Source organism: Harpegnathos saltator, unplaced genomic scaffold, assembly GCF_003227715.2.
Source record: "Harpegnathos saltator strain DR-91 unplaced genomic scaffold, Hsal_v8.6 scaffold758, whole genome shotgun sequence".
Taxonomy (NCBI): Eukaryota; Metazoa; Arthropoda; class Insecta; order Hymenoptera; family Formicidae; genus Harpegnathos; species Harpegnathos saltator.
In genome coordinates this window covers 121040-144394 of record NW_020230602.1, presented here as the reverse complement: position 1 = coordinate 144394, position 23355 = coordinate 121040, and the positions used below count along the sequence as shown (strand labels likewise).

Here is a 23355-nt window from a genome sequence, read left to right as displayed (position 1 = left end):
ACTGTTGAACGGCTCTGTCGGCGTCCTCGGCGTTTTCCCACGAGCGAAGGTGCCGCGAGGAAGCGCGACGACGAAGGATTTTCCTCGTCACGGAAGCCGAGCGCGGCCAACTCCAAGCGACTTCTCCGGCCGAGCTCCCTGGGATCTCGTCGCAGCTTCACGCGAGGAACGCGACCGTGACAGATATCGCATTCTCTCACCCTGCAGCCGCGGCCATGCCTCCCCCTGAAGACCATGTCGAACGCGAGAATCGTGACCCAGGATTCGGACCATGTAATTGCCGCCCCTCTCCCTCCACCTCGGCGGACTTTTGACTTTGACTCGTTCTCCGGGTCCGGCATCGGGTTCAAAATCTCACGTGGATCCGTATCGTAGATCAAAGCCGAGCAACGTGCGATCTCTCTCGCGCGCGCGCGCGCAACAGCCACTCTTACGGGCCGCGTCCACGAGGACGCGGAGGTGGGTCGCTCGTGAGCGCGCCTTGGACTGATCCATAAATCGCCTATCGCGCGTCATCGCGGTAATCGCGAGCGTGTCGGCTGGAGTGTCGACAATTACACCGAGAGCCGAAGCAATGTTCGGCGTTCGTGAGTGTAATCGCGTATAGCGGGATGATTGCCAGCCAGGAGAAACACTTTTGCAGCGAGCGCTGCCGCGGCGTTAGCACGGTAACAATCTTGTACGCTTATCGTTACCGCTACTACTGTTCTGTCGAAGCAGCGAGATACGATCGACGTCGAAAATGACGGTAATTGAAGCGAGATTAGCCATTTTGGTTCTCTCGGTGTAGCAAGGCGCGTGACGCGAGAGTGCTGCGAGCGATCCGTCGCGATATCGCACGCTCTCGCTCTCGATACGACGCGACGCGACGCGCCGCGACGCGACGCGACGCGGCCTCGGTGGCCGCGAAAAAACGCTCGCTTCGACACGCATTACAATACACACCGCGGGTCCCCCGTGTGTCGTAATGGAATAAATATTTCATTCGGCACGTTCTCGGGCCTACGAGCGGGAGAGAAGGAGAAAGAGACAGAGAAAGAGTGGGAACGCAGGCAAAGCGAGCAGCGCAGCAGCAGCCAGCACACGCCGGCGCGGCGCTTTTTCCTCTTGAGCGCAGTGGCCAAGTGCAGCGCGTTTGCGTCCCTCAGCTCGCGCGCGCGGGGCCGAAGGGCCCCGTCACGACGGCGAACTTAACGGCCCATAATTCATTGCCGACGTATAATAAATATCGTTAGTCCGTCGTGAGCGAGCGTAGACACGCGGAGAGCGAGAGCGGCCGGGAGAGAGCCGAGCCGAGATTTTAAATTCTCGCGAGAGACGTCCATCGCGCCGTCCTCCTCTCGACGGCCCCCGTGTGTCGACATCGCGGCTCTCGTCGACGAGGACTCTCGATGATATTCTCGTCCCGTCGAGCTGATACCTTCGGTAGAGCTCGCCGTCGCGATAGCAACGGCACTATGCGCGCCGCACGAATCGATATCGACTTCACGAACGAGCAGCGCGAAGGACGATTCCGCTTCACCCACGGCTCTTTCCTGCGTCCCACGAAGGTAGACTTCACTGAACTTTTCCTCGTTCACGGATGTCGAAGACATCCCCTCGATCGGTCCGCGCCTAGTCGACCTTGGTGTGCTCTTCTTGTCGACTGACGCCGGTCGTGCTTGACGGGACTCGACGAATCGAATCTCAAAGTGAGAAAAAGCCTGATAAAATATAAGTCGCCAATAATAAAACGTGTTTTTCGTTTTACGCGTGTAAAATCGAGACGACCGTCACAAGACGGAGGTCGAACGAAACCTTCTTCTTTTCTCTCCCTCTCACACTCTTTCTCTCTCTCTCTCTCTCTCTCTCTCTCTCTCTCTCTCTCTCTCTCTAAACTTCTCGGAATGAAATTTCACTCGAAGAATAGAATGACCACCGAGTGGTCATTCTTCAAATGATTTTCCACCTATACAAACGAAACTGAGCAGTGAATCTGTCGTAGTTCACCATCGCAAGATCATACTCGTTCACACAAAGTCAGAATCCGCTCGAAGCTTGAGGCGAAACACTCTTCGCGACTTCGAGCGGTAGAATTTCCCTTCCAGCAGAAATACCGCCACTTTCCATCCGTTTTAAAGCGTCACTTCACTCTGAAAAAAAAAACACAGAGTTCGAACCGCGAGTCAGACAGCGCCGGTTCGATATGCTGCACGCGGAGGAGCGGGCGAATGAATGAGTGAGTGAACGAGCGTTCGGGCGGCCCCGTTGCGAAAAATCAGCCAAGGACGAATATGCGGCTAATAATGCAAATTGGGACAGCGCGCGTTTAATTATAGCGGCTCTCGTCGCGCGGCGTAGACTCGCTCGCTCGCTCGCGACGGCTCGGTCGCGCAGGCTCGTTTTTCGGAGCGCCGCGCGGCGTCGAATTTATGGGACATCGCGCGCTATATGCATTTATGCATGATATTTATGGTTATAAGAGGACAGCCCTTTCGTGCGCTCGCGGTACACGCCTTCCTCTCGTCGGCTACCCCGATACCTCGCGGTCGAGCTTTCGCGGCCTTGGCGGTCTAATAAAAGTTCTCTTGAATAATGCGCGCCGCTTCGTGTATCGACGTGCGCGAAACACGCGGCGCGGCGCGGCGCGACGCCGAGCGCATCGCGTGCCGGCCGGCGCGCATTCGATTTATTCCCGTACGAAAATCCCGCGGGAATGCTGCATTATCGTTATTACCGCTCGTGGAGTCGAGCCAGCCAGCGCCGTGCTTAGGCTCGCGTTAGGCTCGAGTCGCGACGAAGATGGGATTAATACGACGAGATTGTTACGATCGCCGGCTCTCCGCTCTGTGCTTTTCGCACGGGAAGCCCCAGGTAGAACAGAAAATCGTGATAACATCAAAATGACATCAAAATGACAAGAAAATGACCGAGTCACGATGGAATAATGAGTTTTCCTCATCATTTTGACGTCATTTTGATGTCATCGTGATTTCCTATTCTGCCTGAGGCGCGATCCTAGTTCGCTTCGTCGATGCTTCCCGCTCTCGATGGTATTGATTAACGGTCGTTTAGACCGTCTCCGCGAGGAGGATATGCGCGGTCCGGCCATTCGAATCCGTCGGCCGCTCTTCTGGTCTCGATTAATCGGCCCTGATAGCGCCGCTGGCCTATCGCATGCGCGCGTAATTTCCTTAATTCCGCGTTTTCGGTCCCGTCCGACCGAGTATTCCACGCACGAGCCAGCTGAATGATCGTCTCGGAATTTTACGAGATCGTTATGTGACGCAGATGCGTCTCCTCCACCTATGCGCGACGACCGCAGTCTCTCTCTCTCTCTCTCTCTCTCTCTCTCTCTCTCTCTCTCTCTCTCTCTCTCTCTCTCTCTCTTTCTACTTGCCATCCAGCTCGAGAGCGAATGCGCCGCGCGGTCCGATGGAATTTCAAATGAGGGTGCGGTTGCGCGTACGAAATTCAGTCAGGATGAGTTTTCGTCAGGACGCGCGTCCGCATAATTCGAGGATCGCCACGAGGGCTACATGTCGCGTTGCACACGACGAAGCAGCAGCGAAAGCATCGCGACGAGAAGAGGACCAGCTAAGAGAGGCAGGCGGGGGACAAGGGAGACGGAGAGAGCGAGGGAGGGAAGGGGGAGAGAGAAGGATCGAGGAGACCGGCAGAGAGGAGTCGACGGGCCCGAAACAAGGCCACCAAAAAATACCCCGCACGACCAACCACCGCGGTGGTTTGCGGTTACCGCAAATGCCGAGGTGCAGCGCGAAAAAAAGGACTCTCCTTTTCGCCTCCTCCGTTCCTTCTCCTCCTCCTCCTCCTCCTCCGCCTCCGCGGTCCCGCGCGTCCGTTCCGCTCGTCCTTAGCGTTATCGCCCGCCTCGGTCGTTCCTTCTCTCGACGCCCGCGAGAGGATCTCCTCTCCGGCGAGCGCGAGCGTAGACAGTCGGATTTATATTCAAATGAATCGCGCTGGAAGCCTCGATTTATCGACGCCCCATCGAACCCCGCGTACTACACTGTGCGAGGGAGCAGAGGGCGGCCGAGGGGGAGGAAAATCAAAGGGTTAGGTTGGGAGAGAGGAAGGATGCGATCCCGAGGAATCGATCCTCGCCAACTCGCACGACTGAGTAATCGCTGCTCGGGGGCTGTGTTTTCTTTCTTCTTCTTCTCTCTCTCTCTCTCTCTCTCTCTCTCTCTCTCTCTCTCTCTCTCTCTCTCTCTCTCTCTCGATCTGTCGGTCTCTCGCAACGAGGGTCGTGGATTATGTAAGAGGCCACCTCTTCCTCGAGAAGATCATCATTTTTTTCGTTGTTTTTCTTACGATATTTAATTATACGCTCGCGTGTGCAACGTGTTAAAACCAACCGGCGAACCGTCGGGAACGTTGCGGCCGTTATTGTCGTCCCGAATGTATTCACGACAACGCGAGCAGAGAACATCGTCCTGAATCTCCAGGATCGTCCCGGAGCGTATCGATATCGCGGCGCGATGGAAGTCCCGCGGACGTGGAGTTTTTCGCAGGCGCAATTATCGACACGACGATGTCCTCCCTTCGCGCCGTGCATGCCTTTATTTAGCTTTAGTTCGTCGAAACCGGTTGCAAGCGACTCCTCTCCTCTCTCCGAGCTCGAGAAAGAGAGAGAGAGAGAGAGAGAGAGAGAGAGAGAGAAAGAGAGGGGGAGCCGTGCCACAACTTTTAGGGTTCCCCTAAGGCGCAGGAAGGAATTTCGCGCGGTCGAATGAAGCAGCATCTCGAACCGGCCGTTTCTTTCAGCCGGAAATCATCACCGAGATAACGCCGCAGCCCGCCCGTAATAATTATCAGCCGGCGATTCGACTCGGATAAAAAATTATTTATACGTTCGTCGAACTCGGAAGAGCTCGAGAGAGCAAGAAAAAGAGAGAGAGAGAGAGAAAGAGACGCGGGTCACCATTTTATAAGTACAACACAAGACTTCCTTCTCCCTTTTTTCCCCTCACCCTGAGATCGCGCCAATCTCTTCCGACAATGACAGATAAGTTGGGGACCGCTCAATTTTCCATCTGCTGTGTCTCAAGCGGCACGCAGAAAGGAATCAAACGTGTCAGACGCGTCGAACGTCGGACGAAGAGGAACGTTCGCGGCGAACCTTCGGTGCGATCTTCCGCGAAGTCGATTCCGAATTCTTTCCGTGCGGCGGGAGAATTCCGCGTCCCTTTCGGAAGTATCGAAAAATTCGGTCAGGGTCGATCGGGATCGATCGACTGAGCGCCGTCTGGCCGGCCTAATTGCCCTTTCTTTTGCGGCCTGTAATTTTCCTTTCCGCCTGTCGCGCCAGGCGAGCGCGTCCGGAGCGCGCGTCCGAATACGCAACGACACGACCGCGACGCGACGAAACGAAACGCCTCGCGCTAGATCGCGTGGGCGGCTTGCGTCATTAAGGGGTAGTAACTTATATACGGCGCGGGAATGACTTCAGCTTTGGCGGAGAAAGTGGCCGCGGGTGTGGCCACCGCGCGGCGGTCGCTACCACCGGCAGAGAGAGAGAGAGAGAGAGAGAGAGAGAGAGAGAGAGAGAGAGAGAGAGAGAGAGAGAGAGAGAGAGAGAGAGAGAGAGAGAGAGAGAAAGAGAGAGACAGCCAGACATACACGCTCCGTGAGGAGTCGTTTCCCGATCCTCTCCTGCAACGCACCCGACATTTCCCGGCCGGCCGCGAGAATCGCCTAGCGGTATTTTCGCGCGCGGTGTCGCGAATCAGCGACGTTCGTCGGCGGCTCGCTCATTAAGGAAACACCGCGCGAATGCAGCGTAGCGGTAATGCGATGGGGACGATACACCGGTAGCCTGTCCGGCTACGTGGAGAACACGAAAAACGTATTATTCCGCCGCCGGCGCGGATGGCATCCGCAGGGATGAAAGACACCGACACGAGCGTGTCATACCGCGCGAAAAATGCCTTCCTCTGAGTTCGCGCGATCGGAAATACGGACGAAGAAGAATTTATACTTCATCAATCACGTTATCTCTTTAGAGATGATTATCCTCATTTACTCGATTCGTCAAAAACCAACTCGATTGCACTCGCCGGAGACATGATTGACACAACGTTGAAACGCTACGAAGAGAGCATTCCAGAAGAATGCTGCCGTTGTAAAAGAAAGAAATAAAATAAGAGATGCAGAAAATGATTTACCCGATTAAACGCACGATCTTCCGATGATTGTCGGGTGATGTTCTCCGCAGTGTGTCTCCGCCGATCGTCACAGACCCTCACAGACCCGGGGCGATCCGGAGATTCTATCTTCGGCTTTTCGCCGGCCGCCGCGGCCGGCCGGCAGGACGAGCGAAAAATCTCGCACTCTTCTTCGCGTGACACGCGCGTTCAATCGCACGTGGGTGCACGCGTCGCACGTCACAGACCGACGGCGACGGTCGTCCGCGGTGCACACGTACGCGGCACGTTCGGTAGCCGCGCCGATCGAACCCACCGGCCGCCAGGGTTCGACGAACTCTTTGTCTCGAAAACCGGACAAACCATACGTACGTACGTACGTACGTACGTACGTGCGTACGTGCGTACATACGTATGTACGTACGTACATACGGCGGCTCTTGCCACACCGATACGATAGTGCCTAACATACCTCGCGTTTCTTGCCTCTCCCACAACAATGTCGCCGTCGCCGCGGCGGCGGCGGCGGCGGAGGCGGAGGCGATTCTCTCCTCGTGAAACGTCGCCACCAAAAGCGAACGCGAGCCCCCTCCACCCCTTCCTCCTAGCTGCTTGCTCGTTGCTTTGTCCCTCCACGTTACGCTGGATCGCATGTAGAAATGTTGCCGATAGGGTCAAACAATTCGGCTACGAGTAATGAAAGAAGACTGACAATGCCCGAATTGTTGCGCGGTTAATTAAATATCTCCACGTCCGATCGACCGCTAATTCAGCGACTTAAAGTAGGTAGCGCGAAATTGAAGAAGGTGAAGAGGAAGAGAAGGAGAAGGAGGAAAGGAAGAGGAAGGAGAGAAGGTGGAGGAGAAGATGATGAAGAAGAGAGAGAAGAAGGAGAAGAGTCTTCCACTGCCGCAGCCTCAAGGATCCCCGTCATCTGGTTTGAAAGGGGATCCGAGCGCCAAGGATAATTGGTTATAACGACGACGAAGGTGTTCGTCGTAACGAGATTTACTCGCGGTATACATTCGCCGCTTTTTCGCCGGCGCGTTTCGCCTCTCTCTCTCTCATTGTTCGCTTTACTCCGCGCGCGCGCTCGAGCGAGCGAGCGCGCTCGGTGAGTACACGAGTACAACACACGAGTTGCGGTCGTCGGTCCCTAGGATCCTTTAACCGCCGCGGGGAGGACCCCTCCCCTCCCCTCCCCTCCCCAGCCGCGGCCCTTTCCCGAGCCGATTTACGCGGCGATACGCGGGCGAATTTTTACGCGCGTTTTTATGGACGCGCGCAGCGGAGACTTGCGGACGCGCGAACAGCGAAAGAGCGGCCGCGTGCGCGCACCGCAACATTGTTACGGATCGCCGACGGGCCCGCATGTGAGCGCGCGTGCGCGCAGGAAACATAAATATCGTGCCTTCGAAACTCGGTGCGCCGGGGCCTCCGGAATGCTTTCCTCCTTTTACGGAGCCGGGCCCTCTCGCCGGAGACTCGCGCGAGTCTTGCTCGCAACCCTTTCGGCCCGATGCGGTTGCAATTTCGCGAGAGAGCGCTTTTTGCGAGCACCGGCGCAATCTGGTAGCGCGCGCTGGCCAATGTCGTTCCGCGGGATCGCGTCTTTAAAAGTTTAAACCGCCGCGCTTCGGCCAAATTGCACGGCTTGAGCCAGCAGCCGCCGACGGCTCCGCCGGCGACGATCCGGCGACGATCCGGCGACGATCCGGCGAATCCAGCGCCAGGACGAACGGGGCTGTTTAATAACTGTATTTAGCACGTTGAGCGCACGTTGTGCCAGAGCGGTGAGACCCGGGGCCGGGTCTCGTTCATTTTTACCTATGCAATTAATTAACTGAGTGTGACAAATTAAATACGTAACCGAGACATAGAGCCGACGAAAGCAATTACATTTATTTGCCGCATCTTTGATGGCTCAAGCTTGAGAGAGCTATTGAAATCGTCACCCAGTCGTCCTGTCGCGCCAACATCGTATATCGAATACCGACATTCTTGCGCGGCTCTCTCGCGCGAGGCCTCCCAATTGATTTCTACTCGATCGAATGTCCTGGCAGTCTTGATTGAAATAATCGCAGCGAGAAGTCGCAGTCAACGTGTTAAACGCGTGCGCGATGAACTTCCGGTCAAAGCTACGTCGGGTCGGACGACTTGAAGAATACCTCGCAGTTAATTGGATTCCATCCAATTATCGTGCGGCCGAGGAAAGTCCGCGAATGAAAGAAGAAGAAAAAAAGGAAAAAGACGCGAAATTTGATCGGGGAACAATTTCGACCCGCTGATCAACGGCGAGAAATTGGCGCTGGAAATTCCTGACGGGGAATTTCCGGAGAGCTCACTCGGATAGCAGACGCTTCCAGACACTCCGTGTCATCCTCCAGGATCGCAGGCGGTTCGTCAAACGGTTTTCCCCAACCCCCGCGCCCGCATCCTCTTCTCTGCACCTTTTCGCCTTTCGCTCGACCGCGACGAACCTCAGGCCATTGTTAAAACTTTTTCGAGGTTATTACACGTAAGATATGTAAATGCGTCGCGCCGGGGTCGGTCCTCGACGTCGAAGGACCAGCTCCGGTCGTTCTCGCTCGCTCTTTCGGGCCCTTCTCTCTCTCTCATCTCTCTCTCTCTCTCTCTCTCTCTCTCTCGCTCGCTCGCTCGCTCGCTCGCTCGCTCTTTCGGGCCCTTCTCTCTCTCCTTCTCTCTTCTCTCGGCTCCTTCACTCTGCTCGGCAGGGGCGGATCGGATGGCAGGCGGCGAATAATTCGCGAGCCTGCAAGGCTGCGTCATTTCTGCACGCGTGATTAGCCGCCGTTCCGTTTAGACGCGAATCGACTGGCGCCGCGAGACTTTCTCGGAACGTATACGACCGATTGACTCTCGTGCTGTCTTCTTGGTATTTCTACATGGACGAGTGGAAATTGTGACTACACGGGAGAGAGACAAGCCAGTCCGTGTAGCTGAATTGTCTGCTGCCTGAATTGTCTCCGGCCACTGCGGAAACTAGAAACGGAAACAGGTAGGGAACCGGAAGATTCCCCCGCGGGAAGTTTCTATTCACGAGCAGCCGATCATTCCCGTTTTCACCGACGTCGCGATTCGACCTAAACTCGACGATTAAATTCTGAGCCTGTATTCTTGAAAAATGTCGCGTACGATATGCTAATTCATGCTAATGTCACTAGACAAAGGCATGATTCTCAGCCAATCAAATTGCTCCATCGATGAAATATCGCGCACGATATTTTTCATATACTTTGGAGAATAACAGTCCTGTTCAGACAAAGACTCGAATCATTTCTATCGAATTTTCCAATGCAACCGCGTACGTGCAGACGAGTTTCCGGTTGCGACGACGAGAGATATCCATCTCTCGTCACCGAGTTTTCGTCTAGACACTCCATTCAGTTATACCAGTTATACAATTGAGATCCCCCTCCCCGTTTCTCCAGATCACCTTCTTTTTCTCTCGATTCTCTCCCGAGTCTCTCATCATCAAATACCGTCAAATGGACGACAATTGACAGTCGTCTCGTACGTCTATGACGATCAATTACCTCTCGTCAAGTGTCCCTCGGCGCGACTTGAACCCGCGTCCCTCGAAAAGGATATCCTTTTCGGTGTCCGCTCCTGCTCCTCACCATCGCCGCCGCCGCCGCCACCGCCTCCGCCGCCGCCGCCGCCGCCTCTGCATCGTCATCACCATCTCCCCGACTTCTCTGTAACGGATAGACCTTACCTCCGGAACGGAACTCCAGTCTGCTTTCGGTTTGGCCATCGCGAACGCGCGCCGAGCTCAGTAGGAGCGCGGCGTTCACGACGTGCGCTTCGCTAACGGCGATCACGCGGTCGTCGTCCTCAAAGTCGTCGCCCCGATCGAGTTTCCGGCTGCCGAGGGGAATCGCGCTACGAATCGCTGTGTCATAAAAACAACACCGTTCTGATCGCACGAGCGGGCAGGGGGCGAAGGAAAAGCCGAAAGGTCACGGACGCGCAGGAGGGTCAGGATCAGCTTGTCCCGATCGACCATCGGCGTCTGGATGCCGCTGTCGCGGCGGCGACCGGACACCCAGGATCGGGACACCGTGATGTGACCGGGAGGAATGAGTCCGAAGGATTTCGTGGGTCCGCGAGGGAGAAGCTCGATGCCCGAGAAGAGCCAGTAAGAGTCGCTCCTGCGCGTTTCGAACGTTTCCATCTGACGCTGGGAGGACCGAGAGTCCTCGAGGGCGCGAGACTCGCGCGGCATCGCGAGTAACCGACTCGCGATGTGATCGGCGATTGTATCGCAACACGGAGAAGTTTCCGTGGCGCGTTTTATCCTCTCTCTCTCTCTCTCTCTCTCTCTCTCTCTTTGTCGGTTCTCCGCAGTGCTCAGACTTCTCGCGCGAAGCGGACGGACGTAGCGGATCGCGTCGGGATCCTCAGGACGATAACGAGTGCAATTAGTACTAATCGTGATCGATTAATTATCGCGGCTCCGCGGCCGAGCGAGGCGCGATCGATCGATTAAAGTCACGAACGATCGCGCGATACACGCGCTTCTCCGGCTTCTGTTTTGGCGCGCGCGCGCGAGCGCGCGTCTCGGTCTTGCTTCCTCCCCGTCTCTCTTCTCCCTCGGGAGAAGAGAAGAGCCGAGAGAAGAGAAGGGAAGAGAAGAGAGGAGCCCACGCACACGCTAGCGCTTCTCGCGCAGGAGAGATACCTGTCTTTACGCTCCTCTCGTCGTGTTTCACTCGGTCCGTGCTTCACTCTACTTACGGCTGACCCTGTTCGTAATAATTAATGGCGTTAGACCAAGCGAGCGCGGCTGGCCGTCTCGTCCCGGCGGACTGGTCATGCTTGGCTCCGGCGATAAATACACGGACGGTTCGTCCGCGTCCGATTAATGACACGGTGCTTGGCTTTTCGCGTTATTAAACAATTTCCGAGCGTCCGCTCGCTCGCCCGCACAATTGAGCAGGCTCGTAATTAACGACGTTAGCGCATGCAGATCGCTCGCTCGCTCGCTCGCTCGCTCGCAAGTACCCTCGCGAGCGAGCGAGCACGGGCGCCGAGCACGAGAGAAGCGGCCTAATTGATCGTTAACGCGACGGTCTATCGATCTTTTCCTTTCCACCGCTCTCGATCGTGACTTCCTCGACTATTACGTTATTGTGCTGCGCCGGGGCATCGCGAAAGCGCGAAGCGCACGCTTTAATGAAGTCAGCGGCGAGTCAAGAGGCGCGTTTCTTCGCTTCTTCGGTCGGTTGAGCGGGTTCGATATGCCAGGAGGGCGGGGGGGGGGGAAGAGGAGGAAGAGAACGAGGAGAGCCGTCTCTTTGATAGCCCCGATGTGCGCTGAGACGATATGGTGAAAAATACACGAAAGGCTCGGCCGGCACTCCCAAGTCCGCGCGCGCGCACGAGCGAATTTGACACGCGAGCAACGGAAAGAGATGATAAATCATTAATGAGCTGCCGCATTCCTCGGTTAATGAGATACGCGATAAGCCCCCGGTTGTTTATCCGAAATATCGGACGCTAAGAGGATCGAATTAAGCGGACGCGCGCGCGCTCGTTCGGCCGGAGATTGCCGCCGCTCGGTCCGGTCAATCCCGAACGGCGGAAGGATGCCGAGTCCGACGGCGATTTTTTTCACCCGGCATTCTTCATCGGCGAGATAATCGACGCTACTAACGAATCGAGCAGCGCTCACGGCGGAGACAAATCGCGCGTCCGCCGTTGCTCGACGGACACAGCCGGCGCGCGACTCGATCTCGTATAACTCTTGAATGTCGCGGTTGGGACTTCGCTCGAGAGAAGCGTCAGCGAGAAGATGAAGCGTCAGCGACAGCTGATGATGAGGATTGGCCGCCATTGTGCGTCCGAGTGTGATCGTCTGATCGCACGTGTGCTTGCAGGCGGTGAACCCTGACCGGAGCAGCGGGTGCGTGACTGCAAGGATGCGCGTACGCAGGAGACGGTGCGTGATGTCCCGGTGACGACGACGACGACGACGACGGGGACGACGAGGACGAGCGCGACCGCGACCATCTTCACGACACACACGCGAGCTCGCACGCATTCACTCACTCATTGACGAACCTACGCGCACCGAGCCAGAGAAGAGATAGAGAGATAGAGATAGATAAATAAAGAGAGAGAGAGAGAGAGAGAGAGAGGAGGAAGAGGAGAAACACAAAGATAAAGGAGGCAAACAGACCGAGAGAAAAAGAGCGAAACACGTGACCGCCGATGCCGCGATGAGGCTGGGTCCGATTATCCTGTCGTGGGTCACAGCCACGGCCGGTTGGCTGTGGCCGGCGGAAGCGCGGGCGCCGCGCTCCAGGGACTACGAGCTCTCGACGGAGTTCTTCCTGGTGCCGTCCGAGATCGGCCACGGCCTGGCGAGCGTGGCGAGTGTCATCAGCGTGCCGGCGCCGAACCGGACGGTCAGCGTGTTCCGGACACCGCCGAACAGGAAGGGCCAGGCGGAGCACGAGGTGGAGATGCGACCAACGACGCCGCGGTCCTTGCTGAAGCAGCGACCTTGGGCGCTGCCGTTGGCCGCGCTCAGCGCTGCTGCGATGCTCCTCATGGCCGGTTTCGAGGTCTTCGTGTTGCTCAAGGTGGGTGCAACCCTGAGGTCCGTCGGCGGAGACGATCGATGCTTGAGAGACATTCTCGTCCTAGCGTCTTCGCGACGGATCGACGGACGAACTCGCGAGAAAACCTGTAAAATCGCCAGACTGATTCAACACCGAAGGCCGTTTTTTGCCGAGACTCGACATACTGCCTCGTTACACTCGTTACACGAGAAAGGAATCGGCCGGAAAGAAGCAACTCTTTCGTCTCGAGTAAACAGAAGCGAGTCTCAGGGTCGGGCAGATTTTGTCGCGCCCGAGATCGCGATCGAGTGAAATCGCGGAGAAAGAGAGGAATTCAAATTACAAGCCCGAGACGAAGCTCGTTCAGCTCCACTCGAGCTGTTTCGTCCGATCTTTCCTCACGGTGCGCGGAAGTCGAAGAAGCGGGTTTCAGGTTCTCCCGCGATGCTAAGGTAGCCCACGGGACGTGAATCGGAATGTTTCACAGTCAAGAGCCACAGGCGTTCTCTTGTCGTCTTCGCGGTTACTCTCGATCTCGCATGATCCCGGTTTCGCTCTTCGCTCGCATACGCGAAAACATGCGCTCGGCGATTCTCCGAGGGCGGATTTCTTCCCCTTCTTCCCCGCCCCCCTCCCCAGCAGGGCCCAGCTGTTTCCTGCATGCGAGCGAAATGGAACGCGTAAACACCGGGGTTGGACAACACTTGTCCTCGCTCGGGCGCGTGCGACCGCGCGCGCGCGCGCGATTAATAGAGCTCGGAAAAGAACTCGTCTATCGCGCCGTCTCCTTGCCTGCCGCCCGCCGCCGCTACCCACTAATCGTTTTCGTTCGCCGCTCGTGTATTGCCGATAAGCTCCAGTAACCGGCAACGGCGGGGAATTTCGCCGAGACCTAGGCCCAGTTTGCCCGCGCGACCGGCTTCGGTTTCTCCAGCGCGCACCCTCCGACACACGCCATTGAGCAGCTCTCGGCGAGAAAGGCCGGGAGATAGCCGGAGCCATCCGCCGTGCTCGTCAGGTCGTCCGACGGCTCTCAGGCTACCTCGTGGGAGAGGCGTCTACCTCTGCGCGTCTACGGGATTTACGACTCGTGGAGCGACCTCTCGCCGAGTTCTTTCGCGCTTTCGTCTGTGAGAGCTCGCGTATTGATGTCGTCGGTGACGATGCCGAGCGTGTGACAAAATCGATAGCGGACTCCTCGCGATCGGCTCGGCGCGAGCTGTACTTCGTTACTTCGTTACTGTACAAGAGCGCTGCCCCGCTTCGAGGAAGTCGCCGATTACTCGCGCTTTTGCGTTCACGCGCCGGAGCGTTCCTCGGCTACGCGGCTATCGGTTGGTCTACTAATTAGAGAAATTAAGTCCGCGCGCGCGCGCGAAGGGGCGGGCGAACGGGCGAAGCGGCGAGGCTTAATCCGCGCGTAATTACCCAGCGCGGCTACTTACGCGAGTACTCATTCTTACTACTCCGCTACCGCGCACGCGCGATCCCTCGATTCGCGGAGTTAATAGCGCGAGGACGATATGGAGATCGACGCTGCCGGAGGCGCAGAACTCCGGCGACCGCTCGACGAGAAAGTGCGCTTCTCAGTTAGAACGAGTTAGAACGTCGTTAGAATATATCGATGCTCTCGGGCGAGTCTCGGTATAATTGCTTATTACGACGAAAGCCGCGTCGTGGCGGCGGCGGCGGCGGCGAAAGGGTAAATGAGAATTGCGGGGAGAAGGAACGATTAGCCGCCGCGAGACTAAGAACTGCTCGTTAATTCAGCAAATCCACAGACTGTCTCGCAGACGGTAAATTAGCGCGCAAAGTCACAAACGAATTTTCCGCTGAATCTCTCGGATAACGATCGACGAAAACGAGTTTGTTCCGTTGAGCAGATCGACGATCGCTCTCTCACGCGCAATTTCTCCGTCGCGCGAGAGAAGATCCGGCCGATTGTAACACTTAAGCGATCTGTAAGCGACCAGCGAGCTGTGGATTTGCCGATTGGATCCAGTTTGTTCCTTCCATTCGGCCGATATTTCTTGCTCAGCTGCGACTCAATTGCGACTCGAACGTCTCGCGACGGCGATTTCCTTGCAGGCCCGAGCGACGGCACCGAACAGACGACACTTGTTCCTGGGCCAGGCGTTGCTCCTTGGTCTCTTCCTCTTGGCGGGACTGTCAGCCGCAGCGTCGCTCAGCCAAAACCCGCTGTCCTGCGCGGCCTTCCGATTGGTGGGTCTGCCGGCCGCCCTCGTGTTCGCTGCGCTGCTGGTCAAATGCGTCTTCTTGCTCTCGTTGAACAGCGGCGTGTACCTGCCGGCGCCCTATCAGGTGAGAGGGACGTGCGAATAACTCGTGTTCTATCCGCGAGATGCGCCGGGCCGATAAATAAAGATCCGAACGATGAGCGACGCCGGACACGACGCTCCCGTCGCGCCGAGCCCACGGCCTCAGGATCTCTCGCGTCCTCCCCTGTCGGGCTTTTCATCTGCGACCTGTCAAAATATTCAGCGCCGGCAAATTGAAAGCCGCGCGCGTCCGTCGAAGGAGCGGCGTTCGTCGACGGCCGCCGATAAGATCTGCACGCACGCGCTAATCGAAGTAGGTAACGAGACGTGGAAAAATGTAGACGTGGAATCGTACGATCGTCTCGACATGAAAAACGCGCGGTGAAATTCCGTTTCTCTCGAGACGAATGACAGAGGGAGGGAGAGAGGGGGGGAGAGAGAGAGAGAGAGAGAGAGAATTCTTCCGACGCCGCAACGAGTGACAACGATCCTCGCCTCGCGAATTTTTCCTCCTCGCCTGGCCGCGTCGCGCCACGCTACGCTGATCCGGATATTCATTTCTCACGCGGCTCTCCCCGAACGCTTCCCTTTTTCCCCTTTGCGCGCCACGTTATGTCATCGCTTCGCCGTGCTCGCGACGATTAATTACGCGCGCGCGCGCGCGCGCGCGAGCGAGCGAGCGAGCGCGAAAAGGCAGCCGGGCAATTACCGCGGCGTTGTGTTGGTGCGCGTTAAATGACAGGCGTGGCAGCTCGAGCTGTCTCGGAGCAGGCCTCGTCTTCTCAGGACAAACATCCATTTTTCACGTTCGACATGAAATCCTCCCTCTCCCCCGTGCCCCGGCTTCGGATACCGGCGATATACCCTCGATATCTACGCTCGATTGCCTCTACGCGAGAGCCGCTCGGAGTTGGAAAGGCGCCAGGAACGAAATCGCGAATCTCGACGGACAGGCATGCGCAATTACATTGGCGGTAATTAAGAGAACACCGCCGTGTTCTCCGTCCGCCGTCCGAGATGGAGGAAAGCGGCGGATCGGCTGACGCGAGTGATACTAATACGCGTCTGATGACACGAGAATGAACGGCGGACGCGTGTAATTGCGCTCGCTGTGGCCACTCGAAATCTCCTCACGTTCTCGAGAACGAGCGAACGCGGTAGATAACGAGCGCAGATAAAGGCACGCGTGGAAATTGCCGCGAGCTCGCGAGCTCGCGAGCTCTCTCGGTTTCTCGTCCCTCATTGCCAAGACATCGGCAGTTCAAGCTTCGCGTTCAAGAGCGCGCGCGTGCTCAAAGAATATCTCCGCGTATGTATATCCAGCCGCGCGATATGTCGCTCTCGCGGGGACATTCACCTTTAATTAAAACGATCGACAGCCGTGTTTGCGCGAACGGCTGCGCGCGCTCGAATCGCATAGGCGAGGTAATCGCTCGCGCGAAGGCTTCTTCTTACCGGTTGCTGCTGCAGGCGCTGGTGCTGGTGTTCGCGGTGTTGGTGCAGGTGGCCATTGTCGGGCAATGGTTTTACGGCGAACCACCTGCGGTGATCCAGGTGCAAGGCGCGGGCCAAAGCTCGCCAGCATCATCCACCTCCTGCAAGACTCCGCTCGGACAGATAGTGGCTTCCCTCGGGTAAACTTTTCAAATGTGAACCTTCTTCTCTTCTCTTCTCTTCTCTTCTCTTCTCTTCTCTTCTTCTTCTTCTTCCTTCTCGTCTTCCTCCTCCCCTGCCCCTCCCGCTCCTTCTCTTCCTTCTCCTCGTCAGCGAACCGCGAGTTAAATCGATTACACACGTACCTCCAGCGGCAGCGGATAAGCCGCGAAGAAGCCGCCATCGATAACGCCATCGTGCGCGTGTTCTTCTTCCTCCTCGCGTCCTCCTCCTGCTCCTCGCTTCTCCGTGAGAATTTGTCTTACTTCGTAATCTCCTCACCGCGCGCGCGTGGAGGAGGCTGCCCGTCCAATCGATGAATCACGCGTCGGGAGCATTATTCCCGTCGTTTCCTTTTTTCTTCTCTTCTTTTCCCTTCCTCTCACTTTCATCGCGCGCTTAGCGTAAGCCCGCCGCTTCGTCGAATTACTTTTAAGACGCAGAAGCAGCGCGCGCGCGCGCGCGCGCTTTCACTCCGCGGATGATTCGCGCGTCTCCTTCACAAGGCTGTTGCGCGAATTGCAGGTATCCCGGAGCGTTGCTGGTGGCGGTGGCCTGCCTGGCGGTGCGGGCGCGTGGTGTACGCGACAATAACCGGGAGGCAGCCTTCATCGGGCTGGCGGTCGGGCTCTCGCTGCCGATCTGGATCTCCAGTGGCATCGGCTCGGTCGCGGCCGGCAACGAGGGCGACCGCGAGGCTTGGCTGGCCTACGGTCTCTTGGCCACGTCGCTCTTCGTCTTCCTCACCATGTTCCTGCCTAAGGGCCGGCAACTGGCCGCCCTGGGCCGCGAAGGACCCGCGACGGTGATCCGCGACCGCGACGACGCTCTCAGCTCGCTTCCCGGCAGCGGCTACTCGCCCTCCTTCTTCCACTTCAAGCCCGCCGAGGCGTCGCTCAAGAGGAAGATGCATTATCACAGCGCCGGTAGGTCGCGTTCAGAGGCTGCTGACGAGTAATCGCGCGTAATCGCGATGCGCGGCGAGTCAGGTACACACGACTCGCGTCGAAGTGCGTGCGAATATCAGCTCGCGCGGGGCTCGCGCGATCTCTCCTCCGATCTCTTCTCCGCCGAATATTCGCAAATTTCTCTCGGCGCTGCAGCGCGCACGCACGCACGTGCACGCGGAGGTTACGTCCCGCGGAGGAGTGGTTGCGGCGCGCAACTACTCCGCGGCGTTCCGATTCGCTTGCGCGATAGCGCTTGCGGAAGGTCGCCGCCCGTGGCCGCGCCGCACGGGTTCAAAAGCGAGGTAATCGCGCCGGATAACGCAACGGAAACGCGCTCACAAGCGCCGAGATCGGCGACGCACCGAGAGAACGGCCGGACGAGCGACATCGTGAAAATTAATAGGGGGATTTTGCAACACCGTCTCTCTGAGATACGGTAAACGTTGATCGTCAATGTTACTCGCTCAGAAATAACGTTGCAATGTATGCGACCGCCGACTACTCGCATTCACGATTTACGTTCACCGTATCTGAGAGACGGTATTGCAAAAACTCCCCCCCCCCCAAAGTGTCGGCTCGGTGCCGGGAGGAGAATCGCCGGATAAAGTAGAGAACGAAACTGCTTTCGCCGACTTTTGAGGAATCTCGCGTTGGCTCTCGCGAATAAGATGAACACTGATTCGGTGTATCTTTGTACACATTGAGACGAGGACTTTCTACTTTTCCCTTTTTTATATAGGAGAATTTGCCGCGCGAGTTTCATAGAAATAAGCGACGGATCTTCCAGCAGTCTTCGACCTGACGACACGGACGACACGTTGCACACGTCGGGAATGAAACAACTGGTCTCTCACATGCTCGATGACGCTTCATGCGTAGTAATAATTGCGTGAGACCGACGAGACAACACGATACCACGCACTGCCCGCAATTACGATAATTGCAGCTGTGGTGGCGGCGGCGGCGGCGGCGGCGGCGGCGGCGGCGGGTGCGCGATTAAAGATCGGTTGCAACGGTATCGCTAAACTCTGCTTAGCGATTGTCTTTTTACGTCAAAACGCCGACCGTAAGTAGAGAAAGAGAGAAGGACAGGCGCGCGGTTGAGCGAAACATTCAAGTCGCGCGCGCGAAAACGAGCAACGCGGCCGCTCCGAGACGTCACGCGCTCCAGAATAGACACGGTAATGGCAACGTAATTCGCATCGTCCCGATCGTCCGCCCCCCGCACTCCCTCGGCTTTTGCAGATTATCGTAACGTGGAAACTTCTAATTATAGATCGAGTCGCACTCGTCTCGTCCGGGATACCCGGATGCAGCGCCTGCAGGCACGGAGGAAGTCCTATATACTCGGACGGTAAGCCGTAATTATTTATTTGCAGAATGACTCGGCCGATTATTGTATTACGTATGCGGAGAGAGGCCGAGGGAACCCATCGTCGAGCACATGACTTTCTCCCTCTCTCTCTCTCTCTCTCTCTCTCTCTCTTTCTCTTGTTCGGCATTTTTGTCGCCGTACCTTCAAGCGGCGGACTCCATCGCGAGTCACGCGACGCAGAGTCACGACCGGGCCGTCCCAATCGGAACGCGCGCGTGCGCGGGCATTAACACTGATTATAATACAATTAGCATAAAGTATAAAGATAACTATCGCTATTGGTCATTGAGGTTGAATGACTCCGCTTGACCTCGCCGCGGCCTTCCAACTCTCGCCGCGCCACCGTAACGCGCCGGCATTTCTGAAGTGTGTGTGGCCTGTCGGAATTCAATGTCCGAGTGAGACTGGCGAGGCGACTCCTACGGGCACGACTTTCGTTTTTCCCCAGCGAATCCGCCGAAATTCGTTCGAACGGAGGCGCCGTTGCTTGCTTGGGTTATGCGGACGACGAGACGCGGCGAGAAGTATCGCCGGCGAGATCTCGCCGTTTCCTGCACCGCTCGCGCGCAGTCCTTTCCGGGGCCGAAACTTTTCCTCGGTCACGCTAACGCCCTCGGCGACCTTCACCTCGAGGTGCGAACGAAAGGGAGGAAAAGCCGCGGGTAAACGGCGGCGGCGGCGGCGGCGGCGGCGGCGGCGACGGCGGCGGAGGCGGAGGTGCGAGCGGCGGCGGGCGCGAAAAGGCGGAGAGGGAGAGAGTCCGAGGCGGAGGTCAATCGCTCCTCGCTGCGAGATGTTGGCAGAGGGACGAACGGGGGAAACGAATCCCGTTAGATTGGACCATGCTCTCGTGAAACGACGATGCGACCGTGGTGACGAAAATAAAATGCACGCGGCCGCGCGGACACGAGACGAGTCGAGCCGAGCCGAGTCGATTATCTCCCGCGGCCGCGCCGCGGGGTCTCGTCTTCGCGCGAGAGCCGAGAGTCCGCATATTTCCTTTTTAGAGAACAACATTGTAAGCGGAGAGCTTCACACTTTCTAGAGACGCATAATGGAAAATCGCGCTCGCGCTCGCGCGTGCGCGTTCGTTAACGAGTTTCTAGATCCTATTCAGCTCTATTCGGAGGGAACGCGCTATTGTAACGAGGCCGCGCCGTTACGTTCGCGCGCGTTACTCAACGCGATTGTTCCTCGTAGAGAAACCAACGAATATGAACAAACGAACGAACGGACAAGTGAGAAGGAAGAAAAAAGACAGAAGAACGAAGATCTCTCAGTCGCGCCGAAGGGCCGCCTCGGAGCGACGTTTTACCGCGCGTCCCACTTCGCGAGTCGTCCGTCCGATTACGGATCGTTTCCACTCGCAAAGGCACGCGCGTTCATGACGACGCGCAGCTGCGCGCGTGTAGATCATACATAGCTGGATGACTTTCACCCACGCGGTACATTTGCGTTAAAGACACGCGCGGTCCGAGCGGTGAACGCGTAGCATACTTTGTAACGACGCGTGCCCGTCGCGCGGCTGCGAGGCCGGCGAGATTTCGCGAGGCGTCGCGAGGATCGTCGCGTCGCGATTCTCGTCCGCAAGAGAATCAAGACTTTCCCGGACGAACGTGCTCGCGCTCGCGCTCACGCGTGCAAGGCCGCCCACGCGACGCGTTTCTTTACGGTAAAGCTCATTATCGCGAGCGAGGCGTGAAACACACGGGTGGCGGGAGATCATGAGGCAAAGGTCGCCAGCCTTGCCGAGCTGAGGGAGGAGAGCCTCGCCGAGAGAGTGTCTCGTGACGCAACGCGCGCCGACAATGTACGACGCAAAGTTCGTGAATTCGAATACGGGGCAGCGCGGTGATCGATCGATCCTCGAAATGAGCCACTCACGTCGCAACGCGCGATGAAGACCGCGAGCTTCTCCTCATAACGAGGCACACTTTGGGTTCGCTCGAAAAGCGAAGAGAGATTCACGAAAGATCCGTTTCTCGTCTCGACGATATTATATTTTTTTCTTGATACACTTGAGACCCCGTTCTATTTGATACAAATAACTGTAACATGTTTGTCTGAGAAATTTTGTTTCGCGCGGTCTCCGATGGTTGCCGAAATAGCATGGGCAGGGATAAAATTTCAGAGGTGGTTTTATCATTTAAACTTGTCGTCTCTAAACTTAAGCGTCTCCGAGCTAAGCACAAAATGCGATTACCTGCATTACAAATTTCATCCAAATCGTACACGGATACTTCGCGGATTCTCGCTCTTCTCGTCAGACTCACGTCAGCTCACGTCGGTCAGTTTTGAAGCTTGAAGACTCGTTTCACGTGAGATACTTACAATTGGATATACCTGAGTTTAAGAAAAAAGTAGACGCGAGTTTTCCGCGTTGAATGCCGCAATTACAAGTGTAACGTCGCGTGTATTTACGACTCAAGTCGTTTAGCTCGCTCATTACATTATTTAACACAAGATCCGACTCCAAAGTCACATCTGAATTATATTTCACGTGAATCGAGCTCAAAGTCACGACTATTAATGCGGCTCGCAGTCGCGGCGCGTAACGAGGGCTCGTCCGCGTCCCGGTTTCGCGCGTCGCCGCGTCGACTTTGCGGGATATCTCGCGTGTATTGATACGACGGATTATACTCGAGAAAGGCCAGTCACGCGACGATCACGGGGCATGATGCACCACCGCGCCTCCTCACCGCTGATCATTACCGCCGTCGTCTCGTCCTTGTTGGATAACGAACAGTTTCCGAGCGATGTAAACCGAGGCGACGACGAGCGTCGGCGCTCGGCGGCAACGGCTCGTCCCAGTTTTCCGACAGTGGGACTTTTTTCGCGCTCCTTTTTTCCCTCTTGTAAATTCATCGCTCCGCCTATCCGCCACTATCAAGAGAAACGCAAACACGTGGCCTCTCTATTGCTTGCAGATGTGCACGGGCCCGTGGAGACGTTCGTCCTGCCGCCCGGCATGTACTTGAGGCCGGAGGACGCCGGGAACCTCTACACGACCCTGTCGGCCAACCCCAACGTGTTCTTCCAGAGAGCGGCCCACCCCGGGATGATGTACTGATCGAAGGCGAAGCATCTCGCGCGGACTCCTCGCCCGATATGCGACCCGGCCGAGCTTTTGTATCGCGCTCTAGATTAGATTACGGGGACGATAATGCGATATCGTTCTTCGCTGTAAATAATCGTCGTTAGATTCTAATATGTGCGCGTCTCGAGATACGTCGGCTATCTCGCGCGGCTCTATGAACTCTTTTCGTAAGCTCGATGAAGCTGGACGATCGTGCGAATGTAGTTCACGAAAGAAGATACATACGCGCCGCGATTCGCGCGTTGCCGCAGAGTGACGCGATCGATCAGTGAGAATCGTCGAGAATCGTCGGCGAGCCCTGTGAGATAACAAGTGTGTGCCTTCGAAATAACGAAATAAACGTATGATACATTTGTTTTACACAAGGTCCGCCAGTCTCCCACACTCGATTCTTTCTGCGACTGTGCGTTTGTACAAGGCTCAAACTTGTTGATATTCTTCGTCGATTTTAATTACTCGAAGGACAATACTAAATAGATACATTACTTTAGGAAATACCTGCGTAAGTACTCCAAGCGTGAAGAAAATATGTGCCAATCTCAAGAGTTCCTTTTCATTTTTCCTTAATTAGACCTGCTGTGTGTGTGTGTGTGTGTGTGTGCTGAATCCCTTGTCGCTTCAATAGTCTAAACAGAGATGCTCAGTTTTCCGTTAAATACCGCCAAGGCTAAGGGTGACCTTCGTCAAAGTTTGATCAGGCCAATCGATGACCAACCCAACCGATAACCTGGAAAATAAAAGACAGTTTGTTGTTGAAACGAGCAAGAAACTTGTTTTCTTTCTTCATGGTCTATATTTAAAGTCACTGTTAGTTAAATATTACCTGCTGTATCTCGTTTTGACGTACAAAAAGTTAATGGGCATCGCGATCGTCCAACGATGAATACTGTTGGCCTCGATTATTCAACGATTAGTTCAATCGGAAGTTTGCCAAAGGTCATCTTAAACACGCTTCTTTCTGGGATAGCTCGCTTTCACTTCCGCTAGGCGCGGAGGTTACTCGGCTCGCGTACCACGACAAGGCGCCATCCCGTGGGCGGGAGCTGACTATCCATCTTGAGCGTATTATCTGTTTGTGGCTAAAGGATCAAAAATTCTCTCCTGATCTCCTGAAGGAGATCATGCCACTGGTCGTAGACATCGATCGCGTTCGATCGCGCGGCTAACTTCAGATGCAACGATGTGGTTGCATAATGACAGGCGTACGACGTCACGTGATGTGTGTGACGTCACAGGTGGCGATACTGGTGGTGGTGGTGGTGGTG

The 23355-nt window shown here is 56.3% G+C and overlaps 1 protein-coding gene and 1 long non-coding RNA gene across 6 annotated transcripts; one reads left to right on the top strand and one right to left on the bottom strand.

The window, feature by feature from the left end:
- The first annotated feature begins 2 nt into the window (after positions 1–2).
- On the top strand, positions 3–22873 carry LOC105183617 (uncharacterized). Of its 5 annotated transcripts, none has more exons than XM_025306168.1 (7): positions 3–273; positions 12050–12757; positions 14825–15058; positions 16486–16649; positions 17194–17594; positions 18895–18972; positions 21921–22873. In XM_025306168.1, the coding sequence occupies exons 2-7, from the start codon at positions 12392–12394 to the stop codon at positions 22061–22063; spliced, it is 1386 nt and encodes a 461-aa protein (XP_025161953.1). In that variant the 5' UTR covers positions 3–273; positions 12050–12391; the 3' UTR covers positions 22064–22873. The 5 variants fall into 5 exon arrangements, with proteins under 5 accessions (XP_025161953.1, XP_025161952.1, XP_011140185.1 ...); XM_025306167.1 differs by having other exon boundaries at positions 3–668; XM_011141883.3 differs by lacking the exon at positions 3–273 and adding an exon at positions 9707–10308.
- LOC109503909 (uncharacterized) lies at positions 22446–23074 on the bottom strand. The gene is made up of 2 exons (XR_002162779.2): positions 22914–23074; positions 22446–22817 (listed from the first exon to the last, which is right to left on the bottom strand). It is a non-coding gene; the product is annotated as an uncharacterized LOC109503909 (long non-coding RNA).
- Between the last annotated feature and the right edge of the window lie 281 nt (positions 23075–23355).